Below are 15,683 nucleotides of genomic sequence, written 5' to 3'. Positions count from 1 at the left end.
GTGACTCAGGCTATTCCTCAGCTTTATTGTGTGTGGCCTCAATTATGAAAAAGAGTTTTGAGGGTTGGGGAAATTTTGATTGGCTGAGCACATCCTGTGTGTACAAGAATCCCACGTTCAACCCTCAGTACCATGTCACTCTGTGAGAACTGCCAAGGATCAAAACCTGGGCACTGAGCCAGGAGTAGCCTTCAAGCACTTCTAGTGTGACCCCCTAAAAAGCAAACAAGAGATTTTGTTTAGGGGACACTTCTTTTGGCATCCATACCCAGTGGTGCTCAGAGCTTACTTCTGGCTCTGCATTCAGGGATCCCGTTCTGGTTAGGCTCAGGGAACCATATGGGATGCCGGGGTTCATACCTGGGTTGACTGCATATTCTTGCCCTGGACACATTTTTTGAGCTCCTACTGTTGCTCAGAAGCACATATTCTGTACAACAATACAGATAGGATAGGAGCAGGTGATAGGAACAGGAATAATTGTTTCAGTTCTTCTTTCCTTGCACAGTAGTAATTTCTGTCAGTTGTAATGACTTTTGGATTGGAATGGCAGTTGACAGTGGGACAGCATTTGAAAAGATGCAGTGTACAAGAGCAGAAGGAAAATGAATAGGGGGAGGGTCCAAGAGCGTGTGATTTTGGCACTAGGGTTACACATTTTTCCTGAGTGAGGAAGGTGGCAGCTAGATTCATGAGGAGAAAAGGGAAATCCTGGGAGCTGAGGCAACAGGAAAAGAAAAGGTTGGACAGTGGTCCTCAGTTTGAAAAGAGGCCTCAGTTTTTCTGTTGTAATGACAACATTGTCAGCCTCCAAGTGAGCACAGTGAAGATGTTCTAGAAAAGACGGTGAGACTCTGAAACACATGTGAGAATCTACCTCCAGAGGAAACTAGTCTTTATCACACTTTGTGAAACTCCTCTTTCCCACTATGTGTGTGTGTGTGTGTGTGTGTGTGTGTGTGTGTGTGCGCGCGCGCGCGTGCACGCACAAAACTAGCAGTGCTTGGGACTATTCCCAGCTCAGTGCTCTGACATCACTGCCAGTGGTACTCAGGACTAGGTGATACCAGGGACAGAGAATGCTTGACATGACTTCCACACATTGAGCTCTCTCTCCAGCGTTTTTCCAGTACTTCATTTTCTTTTGAGTACCAAAAAATTGAAACTTCCTTTATAACAGATTTGAGACAAAAAGATTAGGTGCTAATTTGATCTCATCACTGTATCACTGTCACTGTCATCCCGTTGTTCATCAGTTTGCTCGAGCAGGCACCAGTAATGTCCCATTCGTCCTAGCCCTGAGATTTTAGCAACCTCTCTTTACTCGTCCTTCCCAATGGTGCCATATTGGAGGCTCTTTCAGGGTTAGGGGAATGAGACCCATCATTGTTATTGGGTTTTGGCATATTGAATATGCCACGGGGAGCTAGTCAGACTCTGCCATGCAGGCAGAATACTTCGGTAGCCTGCTGGGTTCTCCAACAGTGAGAACTAGACAATAAGAGGTTGCACGACTACAAATGGGGCCGCACACTTCTGAGAGCTTGGTTTTATAGTCTCTGGATCTTGGCCACTGATGAGATTATACGGCACCAGGGCAGTTGGTGGGTGTAACTACCTAACTACTGGAAATGAGGGATCTGAGTAAAGGCCCACTCCCAATCCGAATAGGCTTGGAGATCTCAGCCCCAGGTCCCGCACACCTGGGTTCCTCTGCTGGTTCCTTCATGCGTGAGGCTCGTCCCAGCATGTGGAGAGTGGTCTTGAGCATGGCTGTGGCTGGGTTCTGGAGGTCTTCAGCTGCTAGGGCTCTGTTCAGGGCCGGAAGGGAAACTCAACCCACCCCCCTCCAAGGGGTCCTAGTGATGACAGCCAGGCGCAGGGGCAGGAGACTCTGTAAAAAATACCTTACAAGCACACGGAAGGGATGCAATGATGTATGTTCTTTGCAGGCTTTTGGGGCCGCTCTCTCTCTCTCTCTCTCTCTCTCTCTCTCTCTCTCTCTCTCTCTCTCTCTCTCTCTGCCTGCATTCAGTGCTTTCGAGCCACCAGTTATGGACCAGATCGGGATGGCTCCTCCTTTGTGCTCTGCTTCTGTGTGTGCCACTGTGCTCTCTTCTGTAGCTCTATTTCTGACTCTGTCTCTGTAGTCTCTCCGCTGGTCTCTTTCGATCTCTCTCTATGGAGCCCTTCTGCTTCTCTCTCTCTCTGGAACCTTTGTGCTTCTCTCTCTGGAGCACTTCTCGCTTTGGATTCTGACTCTGCCCCCATCTTCCATTCTCTGCTTCTTCTTCCCTGGATCCTGACCCTGACTTCTGGAGCCCAATCCTGACTTCTGGAGCCCAAGAGGGGCCCGTGCCTTGGAAAGTGTCACAGTTCCAGCTGTGTCCGGTGAGCTCTCACTGGCTCTTGAAAATCCAGGGAAGAGGGTGTAAATTTGATCTCATATAGTCTAATAATGATGATTCATTCATTGCAGATAACTTTAAAATCTTAAATAATTTATTGAATGCATAATTTTGACAATGGCCTTAGAAGAGATTTTAGTGGATCACTAGATAGAACTCAGAAGAGAAAAGACAAGGGTGGAAAGGGCTGGAGCAATAGTATACCCAGTGGAGAGTTTGCCTTGCACATGGCCGATCCCAGTTGAATCCCCAGTAATTCCTGAGCATTGTTGGGTATGTCCTAAAGAGAGGGAGAGGGAAGGAGGGAGGGAGAAGAAAAGGGAAGGAGAGAGAGAGAGTTATTTGCTCAAACTGTATTGGAGTGGGGGGCTCTCCCAAAAAGTGCTCAGGCAGCCCCTGGAACACCACTGGTTATTCTCCACCAAACAGAGGCAACAACCAGCAGTTCAACATAAGACCTGAATTGGCTTGGTGCAGGGACACCCCAGCCACCCCAGAAATGCTGGGGGGCTCCAGGAATGCACCTAGTGATTTTTGGAACTTGTGAAGCCATGAATCAAACCCTTCAGGCATCTGCTAGGCAGATTTACCTACCCACTATCCCAGCTCCCCAAACATCTTTTTATGTTTTTCATTTGCCTACTACTTTGCAGTTAATAATGTTGTTGAGTACAGTCACTATCTAAGCTTCTGTCACCTTCCAGGCTACTTGTGCATAGTCAGAGGGTAAGCTCTGGAAGAGCTCTGAGCATAATGGAATAAAGTATGACTCATTTGTTCTGCCTGGCTCGTCATTTTTGTTCTGAACTATAAATACCTCCCTGGGTCTGTCTGGTACTCTTCCAGAAAATGTGAACAGTCTTGTTAATTAACTATTACCCAGCACAAGATCCCCTGGGTCCTGAAAAAGATTGTTGTTTTGGCTACATTTACCGTTAAAACTTTTCCAGACTAGAAGTATGTAAACCTATGTGTGGAAAACAAGATCATTCCTTTTGGATGAATGAGACAGGGAAAAAAATCTCTATCCAAGGCTTTCAAGAAATAATATGCATTTTCAGTTATGGAGAGCAGTAAATTGTTTTATTTCCCAATATATACATTTTTGAAAATGAAGCTAAAGGGGCTGGAGCGATAGCACCGCAAATAGGGTGTTTGTCTTTTACACGGCGAACCTAGGTTCGATTCCCAGCATCCCATATGGTCCTCTGCTCACCGCCAGGAGTAATTCCTGAGTTCGTGAGCCAGGAGTAGCCCCTGTGCATCGCCAGATGTGACTCAAAAAGAAAAAAAAAAAACTAAAAAATTTATTTTGCTTTACATTTGAGAAACAACTTATATTCTGTCATAACAATAAAGGAAGGACTAGAGAGAATACAGGGGCTAAGGTACTTGCCTTGTGCACAGCCAACACCATTGATCCCTAACACCGTATATGGCCCCCAGACCACCATCAGGAATGATCCCCGAGCAACACCAGATGTGACTCCAAAACCAAAGAAAATAAAAGCAAATGGATCTTTCTCACCCTGTATCTTTGATGATGGTTTTTTCTTCTGAACACATTACTCCTCCTTAATTCTGCGGTTCCTGCCTTTTCTCTGGAACAATGTTCTTCAGCTTTTTTATACCTGTGCACTGGCACTTATAATTCATGGCTGAAGACCACTGATTCTTTTATGAATGAATCATAAAAGAACTCCAGCAAACATCAGTTTTACAAACCAGATCTCTGGCAAAAAAAAGAGAGTGAGGAGTATTTATAAAAGGTTTCTTTTTCAGACATGTCAAGATCTGATTATATGATTCTCAACAAAAAACTACATGGGGATCACTCCATTTGGATTCACAGAAAAGTAGAAACATGTTTCATGATCTTTAAAAAGTAAACATCTCAACATAGGGGAAAAATGCAACTGTCAAACCATTGAGAAATGTTTCTTTGAAAAAAGAAAGAGGGCTGGAGCAATAGCACAGCGGGTAGGGCATTTGCCTTGCACGCGGCTGACCCAGGTTTGATTCCCAGCATCCCATATGGTTCCCCAAACACCGCCATGAGTGATTCCTGAGTGCATGAGCCAGGAGTAACCCCTGCGTATCACTGGGTGTGACCCAAAAAGCCAAAAAAAAAAAAATTAAAAAAGAGAGGGCTAGAGCACTAGCACTAGGTGTTAGGATGTTTGCCTTGCATGCTGCCAACCTGGGTTCAATTCCCAGCATCCGATATGGTCCCCTGAGCACTGCCAGGAGTGATTCCTGAGTGCAGAGCCAGGAGTAACCCCTGTGCATTGCCGGATATGACCCAGAAAGAAAAAAAGAGGGGGGGGACCAGTGGTGGATAGGGTGCTTACCTTGAGCGTGATGAGCCCATGTTTGATCACCAGCATTCCAAGCACTGCCAGGAGTGATCCCTGAACACTGACACATGTAGCCCCAAAACACGCTTCAAGCCTCTCAGAAAGAGCCCTATGAGAAGATATTTTACTATGAAAGACAAGTATTAGGACCCAAATGGTGCTCTAAGAAATATGGAATCAACAGGAATGACCTACAGTTATTAGAAAGGTTCTTAAGATCAGAGGCTATATTTTATTCACTTCTTGAATCTCCTCTGCTATACCTACCTATGATTTGCATATATAAATTTACGGTGGGCCAGAAGATCTTATAGGAGATGAGACTATTGCTTTGCCTGCTTTGGCTGAGACCCCGGTTCAACCTCAAGTACTGCATATAATCCCCTGAGCCCTGCCAGGAGTAAGCCCTGAGAACAGTGTGGTGGAAGACCCCAAAATCCAAAGCTGAAAGTATGAGAAAACAATGAAAAATTATTTTAAAAAGAGTGAAGGAAGGAAGGAGAGGGAACAGGAGGAAGGAGAGGTTAAATTTATTTTGATGGAGCCGTAGTACAGCAGGTAGGATGATTGCCTTGCACATGGCAAACCCAGGTTTGATCCCATATGGTCCTCCAAGCCCACCAGGAGTGATTCCTAAGTGCAGAGGCAGGAGAAACTGCTGGCACCGCTGAGTGTGGCCAAAAACCAAAAGCAAAGTTTACCCTGAGGGACTGGAGAGAACATGCAACAGGTAGAGACTTGCCTTGCCTGCAATCAACCCGGGTTCAGTTTTGGCACCCCATATGCTTTCCATTTTTCTCACCCGAGCCTGCCAGGAGTGAGCCTGGAGAGCAAAGCCGGGTGTGCTTAAAAATAAACTCAAAAGTTATAGAGAGACCTTAGTTCAGTTTAAAGCATAATTTAATCATGTGCATAATAATCTCTTTAAGTCAATTTAATCTGTTTAAAAATTCTCACTGCCTCCCTTTCTCTTAATTGTTGTGATGACTGTTACCTCACATGTGCATAACCTGACTAAGATAAAATCACTGAAAGTTAAAGATCATAGTAATATTGACTAGATAATAATAGGTGAGATTAAATATACCCAGCAACACATTCTGCCTGCCGAGAAAACAGTCTAAGGGACTGGAGTGAATGAACAGTCAGCGGGAGGGCACTGGCGGTCACCAGCTGATTCGGGCTCCATCCTGTACACCAGATACGGCTCCTAGAGCCTGCCAGCAAGAGTGATCCCTGAGCACCAACAGTAAGAAAAAGGACTTTCTTTTTCTGGGGAGGAAGGAAATGCAGAAAGAAACACTATAAATTGGAATAGAGGACTTGGGTTTGGTCTGGGGGCTCAGGGGCACATCCTGTGCTGGGGCCAGTCCTATCCGGTGTCAGAGGACTGTGTAGTGCCAGGGATCAGGCCCAGGGCTCATGATGTAAGGCATGTGCTCCAGTCCTTTTTCTCCTTGGCTCCTGCCATAAATCTAACTTGCAGATACTTCCAGGGTGAGGAAGATAGCTTAATGGGTTGGAACACACCCCTGGCATGTGGAGGCCTAGGATTCAATTCCTGGCGTCACAGGATTCCTATAAGCACCTTCTTGGTTACCTGGTTTCCCCAGCACTGGCGTGAGCAGCACTCTCTCCTGGAAGGGTCCCAGACTCCTGAGCACTGCTTTAGAACCTCTCCCCACAATGGAAAGTGTTTTTAGAAAGAATTCACAAAAGAAGGCATACTTTCAGACTGGGGAGCAAGAAATAAAACCACTGGTTACAGGGTAATATTTCCAGAAATGCTGCAAAGCATGATGGACTAAACCGAGGACTAGGGATATTGCTGCAGTCTTTCCGACTTGACATAAGACACTTTTAAGAACTGGGTTCTTTGTTGGTATTATAGATTCCTTTCTCTCTCCATATCTCCATAAATTAAATATCCCAATGTGTCCTTTCTTTCCTCTTACCACAAAATATGTAACAGGAAGAACTATTTACAGTAAGTGATTAGTGAAAAAATGTTTTCCCTAGAGATTTCTTCACTCACTTCCTCTTATGATTATTCAGCCAGACTGAAACCTTCTAAGGGAAAGACTAGTTAGAAACTTGGCAAGGATGACCAGAAAGAAATCTCAGTGGCCTGGAGCCCATGTTTGGCATGCAGGAAGCAAGGGTGTGATCGCTGACACTACCAGGAGCAAATCCTGAGCACCTCTGGTGTTTCCTTAAAAAAAAAAGTTTGGGTCACTTCTGAGCATTCCCAGGTAACTGTATTTAGTGCTAGGATCAGCTGCATACAAGGCAGGCACCTTTGCGGGTAGGGAGATGGCACAGGGAAGGGGTTTGGTTTGTTTGGGGCTTGGGGGGAACATCTGGTGGTTTGATACTCTGAAATTACTCCTGTTGGTGCTCAGGAGACCACATGAGGTGCTGTGTATCAGACCTGGTTCTGCAGTGTACAAGGCACACACCCTCCCCTACCTGGTGTACTATCTCTCTGTCCCCTCAAGGCAAGCAAGCAAGCACCTTAACTCCTGTACTCTCTAGCCAAAGAGGTTTGTGTTTAAGAATATTACACTCAAATAAAACTTTGTGGTAAGTAAATCAAATGGTTCACAAAGAGAAATGGAAGATAATTTTTCCAATCCTTTTTTAAAGGCTTATATTTTGAGGGGGTGAGGGCTTGATTTGGGGGCTCGGCGCAGAGGTCACTCCTGTGCAGTGCCAGGGACCGGGCTAGGGTGGGCTGCGTGCAAGACAGCTTCCCACTGGCCGCACGAGCTCTCCAGCCCAAGAGTATTTTTTGTAAATTTGGTTTTGTTTTGTGGTTTTGCCTTTTTGTTTTGCCCTGTTTTAAAATGTCAAACCACTGGGGGGCTGAAGAGATAGTATGGTGGGTACGGTGCTTGCCTTGCACACAGCTGACAGGTTAGATCCCAGCACCCCATTTGGTCTCCTAAGCCAACTAGGAGTGATCCCGGAGCACAGAGCCACAAGTAAGCCCTAACTACAGCTAAGCATAACCCCAAAACAAATTTTTCAAAAATATTTAAGTGTGGAGCCAGTATGATAGCTCCCCCAAAATTGAGGCACATACTTTTCAGTTCAGAAACTTGGGCTCGATCTCTGTCACACCATTATGGTTCCTTGCACACCACCTGGAGTGGCCCAAAAACCAAAAAATAAACTATTTTAAAAATTAAAATGTTTATAGTTAATGATAGAACATTTACCATTTGTAAATATTTAATAGTGAAACATTATAGATAGCAAATGAAAAAATAGCGTGTGTGCCTATTTTCTGAAGAGAAGGATCAGTACTCTTATCAGATCCTAAAGGGTAGGGTTTGAAAACTATAAAATTAAGCAGAGGCTGGAACGACACTACAGCAAATGAGGCATTGTCTTGCATGTGGCTGACCTTAGTCCCCCACACAACATACGGTCCCTGAGCAATGCCAGGTGTAAGGCCTGAGTACAGAGCCGGGAGTAAACCCTGTGTACTGCTTAGTGTGGCCCAAAAACAAACAACAACAAACAGTAAAGCAGAGTTAGAGATGAGCTTGTTAGGGTGGAAGGAGATTTTCCTATGCTGGTGGATTCTTGAGAACTGTACGAAAGACTTGCATACAAGTCTCGGAAGGTTAAGAAGTTAGTTTGTTGTACAGTTAAAGTAGATGCATCCAGGTACTTCCTCGAGTGGCCAGGCCTCTTCTTTGCCCTGTCCTTGATATTGCCTCCTCCCGTCAATGAACTCCCTGTGTCGTTCCACGCAGTCTACTTCCCCCATTGAACAATGGTGACGCCCTGGCTCTGCATCGCCTCTGCCCCGTGTATGTGTGCCTTGGTCTCCAGCCAGGACCGTGTGTGCATGGGGGAGATGCCTGTGTGAGGCTGGGTTGCGAGGCTGTACCCCAACACAGTTCCTGTTGCCCTTGTCCAGCTTTACTAGTCCCCAGCCGTGTGCGTGTGAGTGAGACTCTTGTGCTCAGTGTCTGTCCTTGCCAGTCATCTGAGCCCAGCCTGAACCTGAGCTTTCCCAGGCATCTGAGCCCTGCCTGTATTCTACCCCTGTTTGGGCCTCTGAGGCCTGTCTGGACTTGGTCATGTATCTGGGCAGGCAGCCCTCCCTCTACCTCATCATGCAGTTTGCTGGTGAGTGAGAGACTGATTATGGGGCTGGGGCTTCCTTTTATCTGCTGTCATATCCCACCCCTAGCCACCCCAAATCTGAGTACTTACCTGTTCCATGGGTGAGGGGTGTGTGTGTGTCTGTATGTCTGTGTGTTCGGGTTTTTGGATCACACCCAGCAATGCTCAGGGTTTACTCTAGGCTCTATGCTTAGGAATACTCCTGGCGAGCTCAGGAGACCATCTGGGATGCCAGGGATCAAACCCATGTTGGCTGCATGAAAGGCAAAGGCAAAAACCATATCCACTGTACTATTGTTCCTGCCCTCTTATATCCCCCACCCACCCATATGTGAGATTTAAAGTGACCAACTAAATTTACCTAGAGCTCCATCTTCCCACTCTTGCTCTATTAAGATAACCCAACTCAGAGGCATCCTATTCTAGTCTCAGCTTGTTTTGTGTTTCCTGTCCCCCCTTGTAGATGTACAGAAGGTGCAAAAAGTAGGTCTGCTTTTGGGTCCAGGGAGATAGTTTAACAGACAAGCCTTTTTCTGTTCCAGAACACTTCATACGGTCTCTCAAGTACTGACAGTAGTAGTCCCTGTGCTCATGGCCAGGAGTAAGCCCTAAGAGAAGCCTGGGGTGGCCCCAAAACAAACAAACAAAAGTGTGTCTGTTTTTAAGTATCCCAGTAGATTAACAGTTGTAAATATGTGACTTAAACTATGATTTTTTAAAATTATGATTATTTTTTAAATTCCAATAGTACCAAGTTTTCAAGAAAAGCTCCTATTTTGAAAACATCTTTTTTGTAGTTCTCCATAGAACAATTACATTTTTTTATTATTTCATTATTAACAAGATTATCTTTTTCAGTTTGAAGGAAGAAAGTACTGTGAACATGATTTTCAGATGCTATTTGCTCCTTGCTGTCATCAGTGTGGTAAGTTTTATTTATTTATTTTTTAATGTAGGAATACTGCTGTTTATTCAGCCATTGATTAAGCTGACTAAAGTGAGGATGAACTCCACATTACTTTTTTAAAATGTTTTAAATTGAATATTGCAAAGCTGCGCATAATTGGGTTTCAGTCAAACAGTGATCCAGCACCCATCCCTCCATCAGTGTACGTTTCCCACCACCAATGTCCCCAGTATCCCTACTTTCCCCCAGCCCCAGCCTCCCTCTTTGGGAGGCACTTTCCTTCTTCTCTGTCTCTCTCCTTTTCCTTTTATGCATTAGGGTTTGTAATACAGGTGCTAAGAGGTCATGGTGTTTGTTTAGAGCATTTGTTATTTTTATCGGGATGATAAGGCTGGAGTAGCTTTTCAATTGGATGGCAGTTTTGGGGTGTGGATGTAAGTGCTGAGGCTTCCAGAAGTACAGGGAGGTGGGGGTAGGTAGCCCATCCTGACCCCGAGAAAGCCTGGAGATTTCAGTCACAAAAACCACATACCAGAATTTTCAGCAGATTGTCCCGGTGAGGTCCGTCCTGAGAGTAGAATCAGCCCAGGGGTATAGCAGCGATTTTGGATTGTGGGCTCCCACAAGCTGCCGGGGGCTCTGTTTGGGCGGGCACCAGGCTGATCCATCCCCCTCCAGTTTACTCCTGTCTGTTCAGCCTTGTATGGGTCCAAGATTAACTACAGCTTTTGATCTCTTTTGAGATTTATTTATGGGTTTCTGAAGCAAGACCAGTAGTAGAACGTACGTGGTGGCACAGGAGTTGGTTTGTGGGGATGACTGCCAGTGCTTCCCGGAGTATTGGAAAGTGAGGGGAGGTAGTCCATCCAAAGTGTAGTAAGTTTTAATACTAAATTCAACGTAAGAAAAGTACCTTTCAAAATTGGGTTTTTTTTTAAGCCTCACAAAGTATTACTGGCAAAAATGGTTTGATTTTTATTATAACTAGTATTTCAAAATGCTTTGTTAATACCCTGTTATTTATAATAGCACTGTAGCACTGTCCTCCCATTGTTCATCGATTTCTCGAGCAGGCCCAGTAACGTCTCCATTCTGAGACGTATTACTGTGTTTGTCATATCGAATACATCACGGGTAGTTTTTCAGGCTTTGCCGTGCAGGCGAGATACTCTCAGTAGCTTGCTGGGCTCTCCAAGATGGGTGGAGGAATAGAACCGGCTTGGCCGGGCTGGCTGCACACAAAGCAAATGCCCTACTGCTGTGCTACTGGAAAAATATGAAAATTGAAGAAGAAATTATTTTAAGGACATGCATTATAAATGTATTTGAGGACTATACATGTATTTGGGGACTAAATAAAACTTCTATTAGATGGACTTTTGAAGTACACTTTTCCCATTAATACATCTTTGCCTACTCATTTTGGGATTCCCAGAAAGACAGAGAAGGCATCAAAGAGGTGCCGGTCACATGCGTGCCTGACTTGCTACATTTAGCTAGTTCTGTTAACACAGCTGGACTAGAGTCTAGAGGCTAGAGAGAGTAGAAAGAATGTCTTAAAGGTCGATGGAAAGAGAGATTTAGTGTGGATTATAATGAGATGTGCCATGTACTTAAGCTTTCTATGTTGATGATGATTAGAATAAGCAAAAGGCATTCAGAGGCCAGTGTGGAACTTAGTGATAGAGCAATTGCCTTGCACGTGTGAGGCTCTGGATTTGATCCTTTTACCCAAAAAAAGCATTTAGGAAAGATGAGTTTGTTGTTTGGAAAAGGAAGAAAAGTCAGATTCAGAGATATGATAAGTGAGTCAAAGAATATGGCTACAGGATTAAAAATAAGGATTCAGATGAAGTGAAAATGTTTTCTCTAATGTGATATTCACTGTGGTAGACATGTAGTAAAAGGTTGTAGGGAGATTTCGTTAAGGTGTTCTTCCCTTATTGCTTCAAAAGAGCAACACTAGACATCCTGTGTATTACTTTCCCACAGGGGAGTTCATCATTGGCCGAGTCATCAAAGCCATGAACAACAGCTGGCATCCTGAATGTTTCCGTTGTGACCTTTGCCAGGAAATCCTGGCAGATATTGGCTTTGTCAAGAATGCTGGAAGGTAGGAGTTTTCTTCCTATCTGCGTGTAGATGAAATGACTACTACAGATCTCTGCTTTTTCCTCCTTTCCTGTAAGACAGAGCCCCGGACACTGAGCCAGAGTATACTGACTCCCGGTGCCTTAGAAAGGGCTGAAGAGTCTCTGCATGGCTGCTGCATGGCTTCCCGGGCAGCCAAAACAGGGAATAATGTTTGAAAGACCATCCCTTACCTGGAATGGAATTTTCTATTTAAAAAAAAAAAACTATTTATTTGATTTTGGGGCCACATCCTTGATGTGCTCAGGGTTTACTTCTGGCTCTGCACTCAGGAATCACTCCTGGTGGGCTTGGCACTTCATATGTGCTAGGGATCAAACCTGGTCAGCTGTATGCAAGGCAAATGCTCTGCGTGCTGTACCATCATTCTGGCCCCTGGAATGAAATTTCTTTTATATTTATTTTAAAATTGGTATGTTAAATCTGTTCTTTTGGGACCTAGAAAGATAAAATAGGGTGTAAGTTACTTGTCTTGCATATAGCTTACCAGCTTTGATCCCTGACATCCTGGATGGTCCCCCAAGCACTACCTGGAGTGAGCTCTGAACACCACCAGGCATGGCTCCAGAATAGAACAAACAGTGCCCTGCTCTATCACAGGCAGTGATGGTCAGCATTTATCTGGAAAGCGGGATCTTGGGCTACGGCTAGACCTGGCAGTGCCATGGATTGAAGCTGGGTCACGCGTATGCTGGACAAGTGCCTTAACCTCTTTACTCACTCTCCAGCCCATAGCAGCAATGACTTTTAAAGAAATAATTCTGGGGGAGGTGATGGGACTTCCCACACTGTACTGAGGTCTGGGGGCTCTACTGGCAGGTGTCTGCCAGTTGTGCCACTGGCTCAGTGCAAGCCCCGCAGTGCTGAGGGCTTTCAGAGCTGTGCCTGGTGAGGCTTGGGGGGTCCTGGAGTGCTGTGAACTGAAGCATGTGCCCTCTCCACTGTATCAGGCCCAAGAAATTGTTGCTTTAGAGAGATGGGAGACATGTTTCTGTTTTTTCCTTAACAACTTTCGATTCTGTTCAGACATCTGTGTCGCCCTTGTCATAACCGTGAGAAGGCGAGAGGCCTTGGGAAATACATCTGCCAGAAGTGCCATGCCATCATTGACGAACAGCCTCTGATATTCAAGAATGACCCATACCACCCAGACCATTTCAACTGTGCCAACTGCGGGTATTACAATTTCTTCATTTTTAAAAATACATATACTGGAAATCAAGATGATACTTGATGTCACTCTTACAGGATTGTGTTCTATAGTGCAGGAATCAATCCCAAGAAATTACTTATGCAAGACAAGTGCTTAGCTGCTGAGGCACAACCTCAGTGCAAAGCTAAAAATTCATTCCAACTTTTAAATCAGGAAAGTCTTTAATGTGTAGAAAAGATGACATCACTAGCGTGTCCTTTGTACCATGGTTGCTCTCTGGCATTTTTGTTTGCTTGCTCAGGAGAACTGGCAGTGTGCTCGGCAGCACCCCTGCTGGAGACCTAACCAGACTTCTGCCAGCAAGGCTGACCCAAGGCCCAGAGATGCCCCCATCCCTTCCCTGCCCTTTGCTAAGCAGACATAGCAGTGCTGACTAGCACCTGTGTGTGTGCACACGCACGCATGCATGTATGTTCACACATATGCATATATATGTCTGATGATTTATTTGTATATTTTACCATTATTGTCACAGCAGAGCCTGGCAAGCTCTCCGTGCTGTATTCGATATGCCAAAAACAGTAACAATAAGTCTCACAATAGAGACGTTACTGGTGCCCGCTCAAGCAAATTGATGAACAAAGGGAAGACAGCACTACAGTGCAGTGCTACCATTATTGTATGATATTAGTTCTTTGGTAAAAATCTGAAACCTGTTGAACCTTACTAATTCCTGTTACTCTGATATTAAGGTAGGAGAACAGATGATAGGGATCATTACAGTTACATCTTTAAAAACCATAAAAAGTATGTAAGCCATATTGTTGCCTCTTTCTTGATATAATTCATTTGGTTGGTACTCTTGTGTGTGTGTGTGTGTGTGTGTGTGTGTGTGTGTGTGTGTGTGTGTGTGTGTGTTTTTGGGGGCTTCACACAGCTCTGTGCTCAGGATTGCTCGTGGTGGTTCTCTGGGGAGCAAATCAAGGCCTCCTGTCTGCAGACCATGTGCTGCAGCCCTTTTGCATCCCCCACCTCACTTGATCATCTCTACGGACAGGAAGGAGCTGACGGCTGACGCCCGGGAGCTGAAAGGAGAGCTGTACTGCCTGCCGTGCCATGATAAGATGGGCGTTCCCATCTGCGGTGCCTGTCGCCGGCCCATTGAAGGACGTGTGGTGAATGCCATGGGCAAGCAGTGGCACGTGGAGGTGGGTTTGTGAGCTCGTGAGTCTGCTCGTTATGTGTGCTGGCAAAGTCAGGAGATTCTAAACATGCATTTTAAAAATTGCCCATTGACAACATAAAATACACTGCTTGTGTGCTCTTCTAATGACAGAAGACATGGGCTATTGTTCTGCCCTTGCAGCGGCCCCTCCTTTGTTGATGCTACAAAGACTTCGCCTCTTAGTCTGTGTTGTTTCAAATAAGTTGAATGTTTTAATGTCTTGAAGTAACCTGTCAAAAAACTTGACATGAATTAAGACTGAGATATGAATTAAACAGGATTCCTGATAGAAAAATGAAATAATTGTCTCAAACTTTCATATACCTTCATATATCTTCAACTTTTTAGTTTTACTTTATAGAGTAAATAAAATACAGTAATTCAAAAAATGACCTATCGCAATTTTTTTCAGCATTTCGTTTGTGCCAAGTGTGAAAAGCCATTTCTTGGACATCGCCATTATGAAAGAAAGGGCCTGGCCTATTGTGAGACCCATTATAACCAGGTACTCATTGAATACTTTTAGGAATTTGAGCATACCATTATTTTAACTATAAGGAAATTAGATCTGTAGAGATTTGTGTTTTTGAGTTTTTATTTGGAAGATCATTTTGGATGCAGAAACATTGCAAAATAGAAATATTAAGGATAACTTTTACTAAGCCTCATAACTTGCATGTACTTGCACTATTTCTCCATGAAAATATACTTACATAAATGTAAAATGCTTTTTAATTTGTGCTTTTGATTTTGGTCCATGCCCAGTTATGCTCAGAACTTTTTCCTGACTCTCTGCTCAGGGATTATTCTTGGCAGGGCTTAGGGGACCATGTGTGGTTCAAGGATCAAACGAAGGTTGGCTGCGTGCAAGGCAAGTGCAGTTTCAGTTGTGCACTTAAAATTTCTCCAACCCCACCACTGTATATACAGATATATGTATATACATATATACAAATACATGCATTCCCTTTCTTTTTTATATTGTGGGGAGGGAGGTGGCCATACCTATAGTGTATATGGGGGCTGCAGGTGTGAGGGTGGCCATACCAGTAGTGTTTATGGGGGCTGTGGGAGAGAGGGTGTGGCCATACTCCCTCTCCCGCAGTTTGTGTATATGTAGTGTATATGGGGCTTCTACTGATTCAGTGCTCAGGAGATGCGCCTCGCAGTGCTTGGGGGCATTAAACTGGGGCCTCCACACACCAAATGTGTGCTCAGCTCATCCAGCCAATGTTGCCTGAGTCTTTTGATGAGTTCATCATAGTCCGCTAGATCCTTCAATGTATATATTTTAAACAGTATTTAGAACTCGCTTATGCAATAATATAATTATGTAATGTAA

The 15,683-nt window shown here is 44.5% G+C and overlaps 1 protein-coding gene across 3 annotated transcripts in view; it reads left to right on the top strand.

Annotated features, from left to right (window-relative positions):
* Positions 1–15,683, top strand: part of LIMS1 (LIM zinc finger domain containing 1) — a 132,769-nt gene that overhangs the window by 110,558 nt on the left and 6,528 nt on the right. For all 3 annotated transcript variants that reach the window (XM_056114645.1, XM_056114646.1, XM_056114644.1), the window contains exons 3-7: positions 9,764–9,830; positions 11,805–11,925; positions 12,990–13,139; positions 14,174–14,324; positions 14,754–14,846. In XM_056114645.1, the coding sequence (XP_055970620.1) occupies positions 9,764–9,830; positions 11,805–11,925; positions 12,990–13,139; positions 14,174–14,324; positions 14,754–14,846 (582 nt within the window). The remainder of the gene's footprint in view (positions 1–9,763; positions 9,831–11,804; positions 11,926–12,989; positions 13,140–14,173; positions 14,325–14,753; positions 14,847–15,683) is intronic.

The sequence above is a fragment of the Sorex fumeus genome, unplaced genomic scaffold, assembly GCF_029834395.1.
Source record: "Sorex fumeus unplaced genomic scaffold, SorFum_2.1 ptg000026l, whole genome shotgun sequence".
Lineage (NCBI taxonomy): Eukaryota > Metazoa > Chordata > Mammalia > Eulipotyphla > Soricidae > Sorex > Sorex fumeus.
This window is presented reverse-complemented; position numbering and strand designations above follow the sequence as displayed.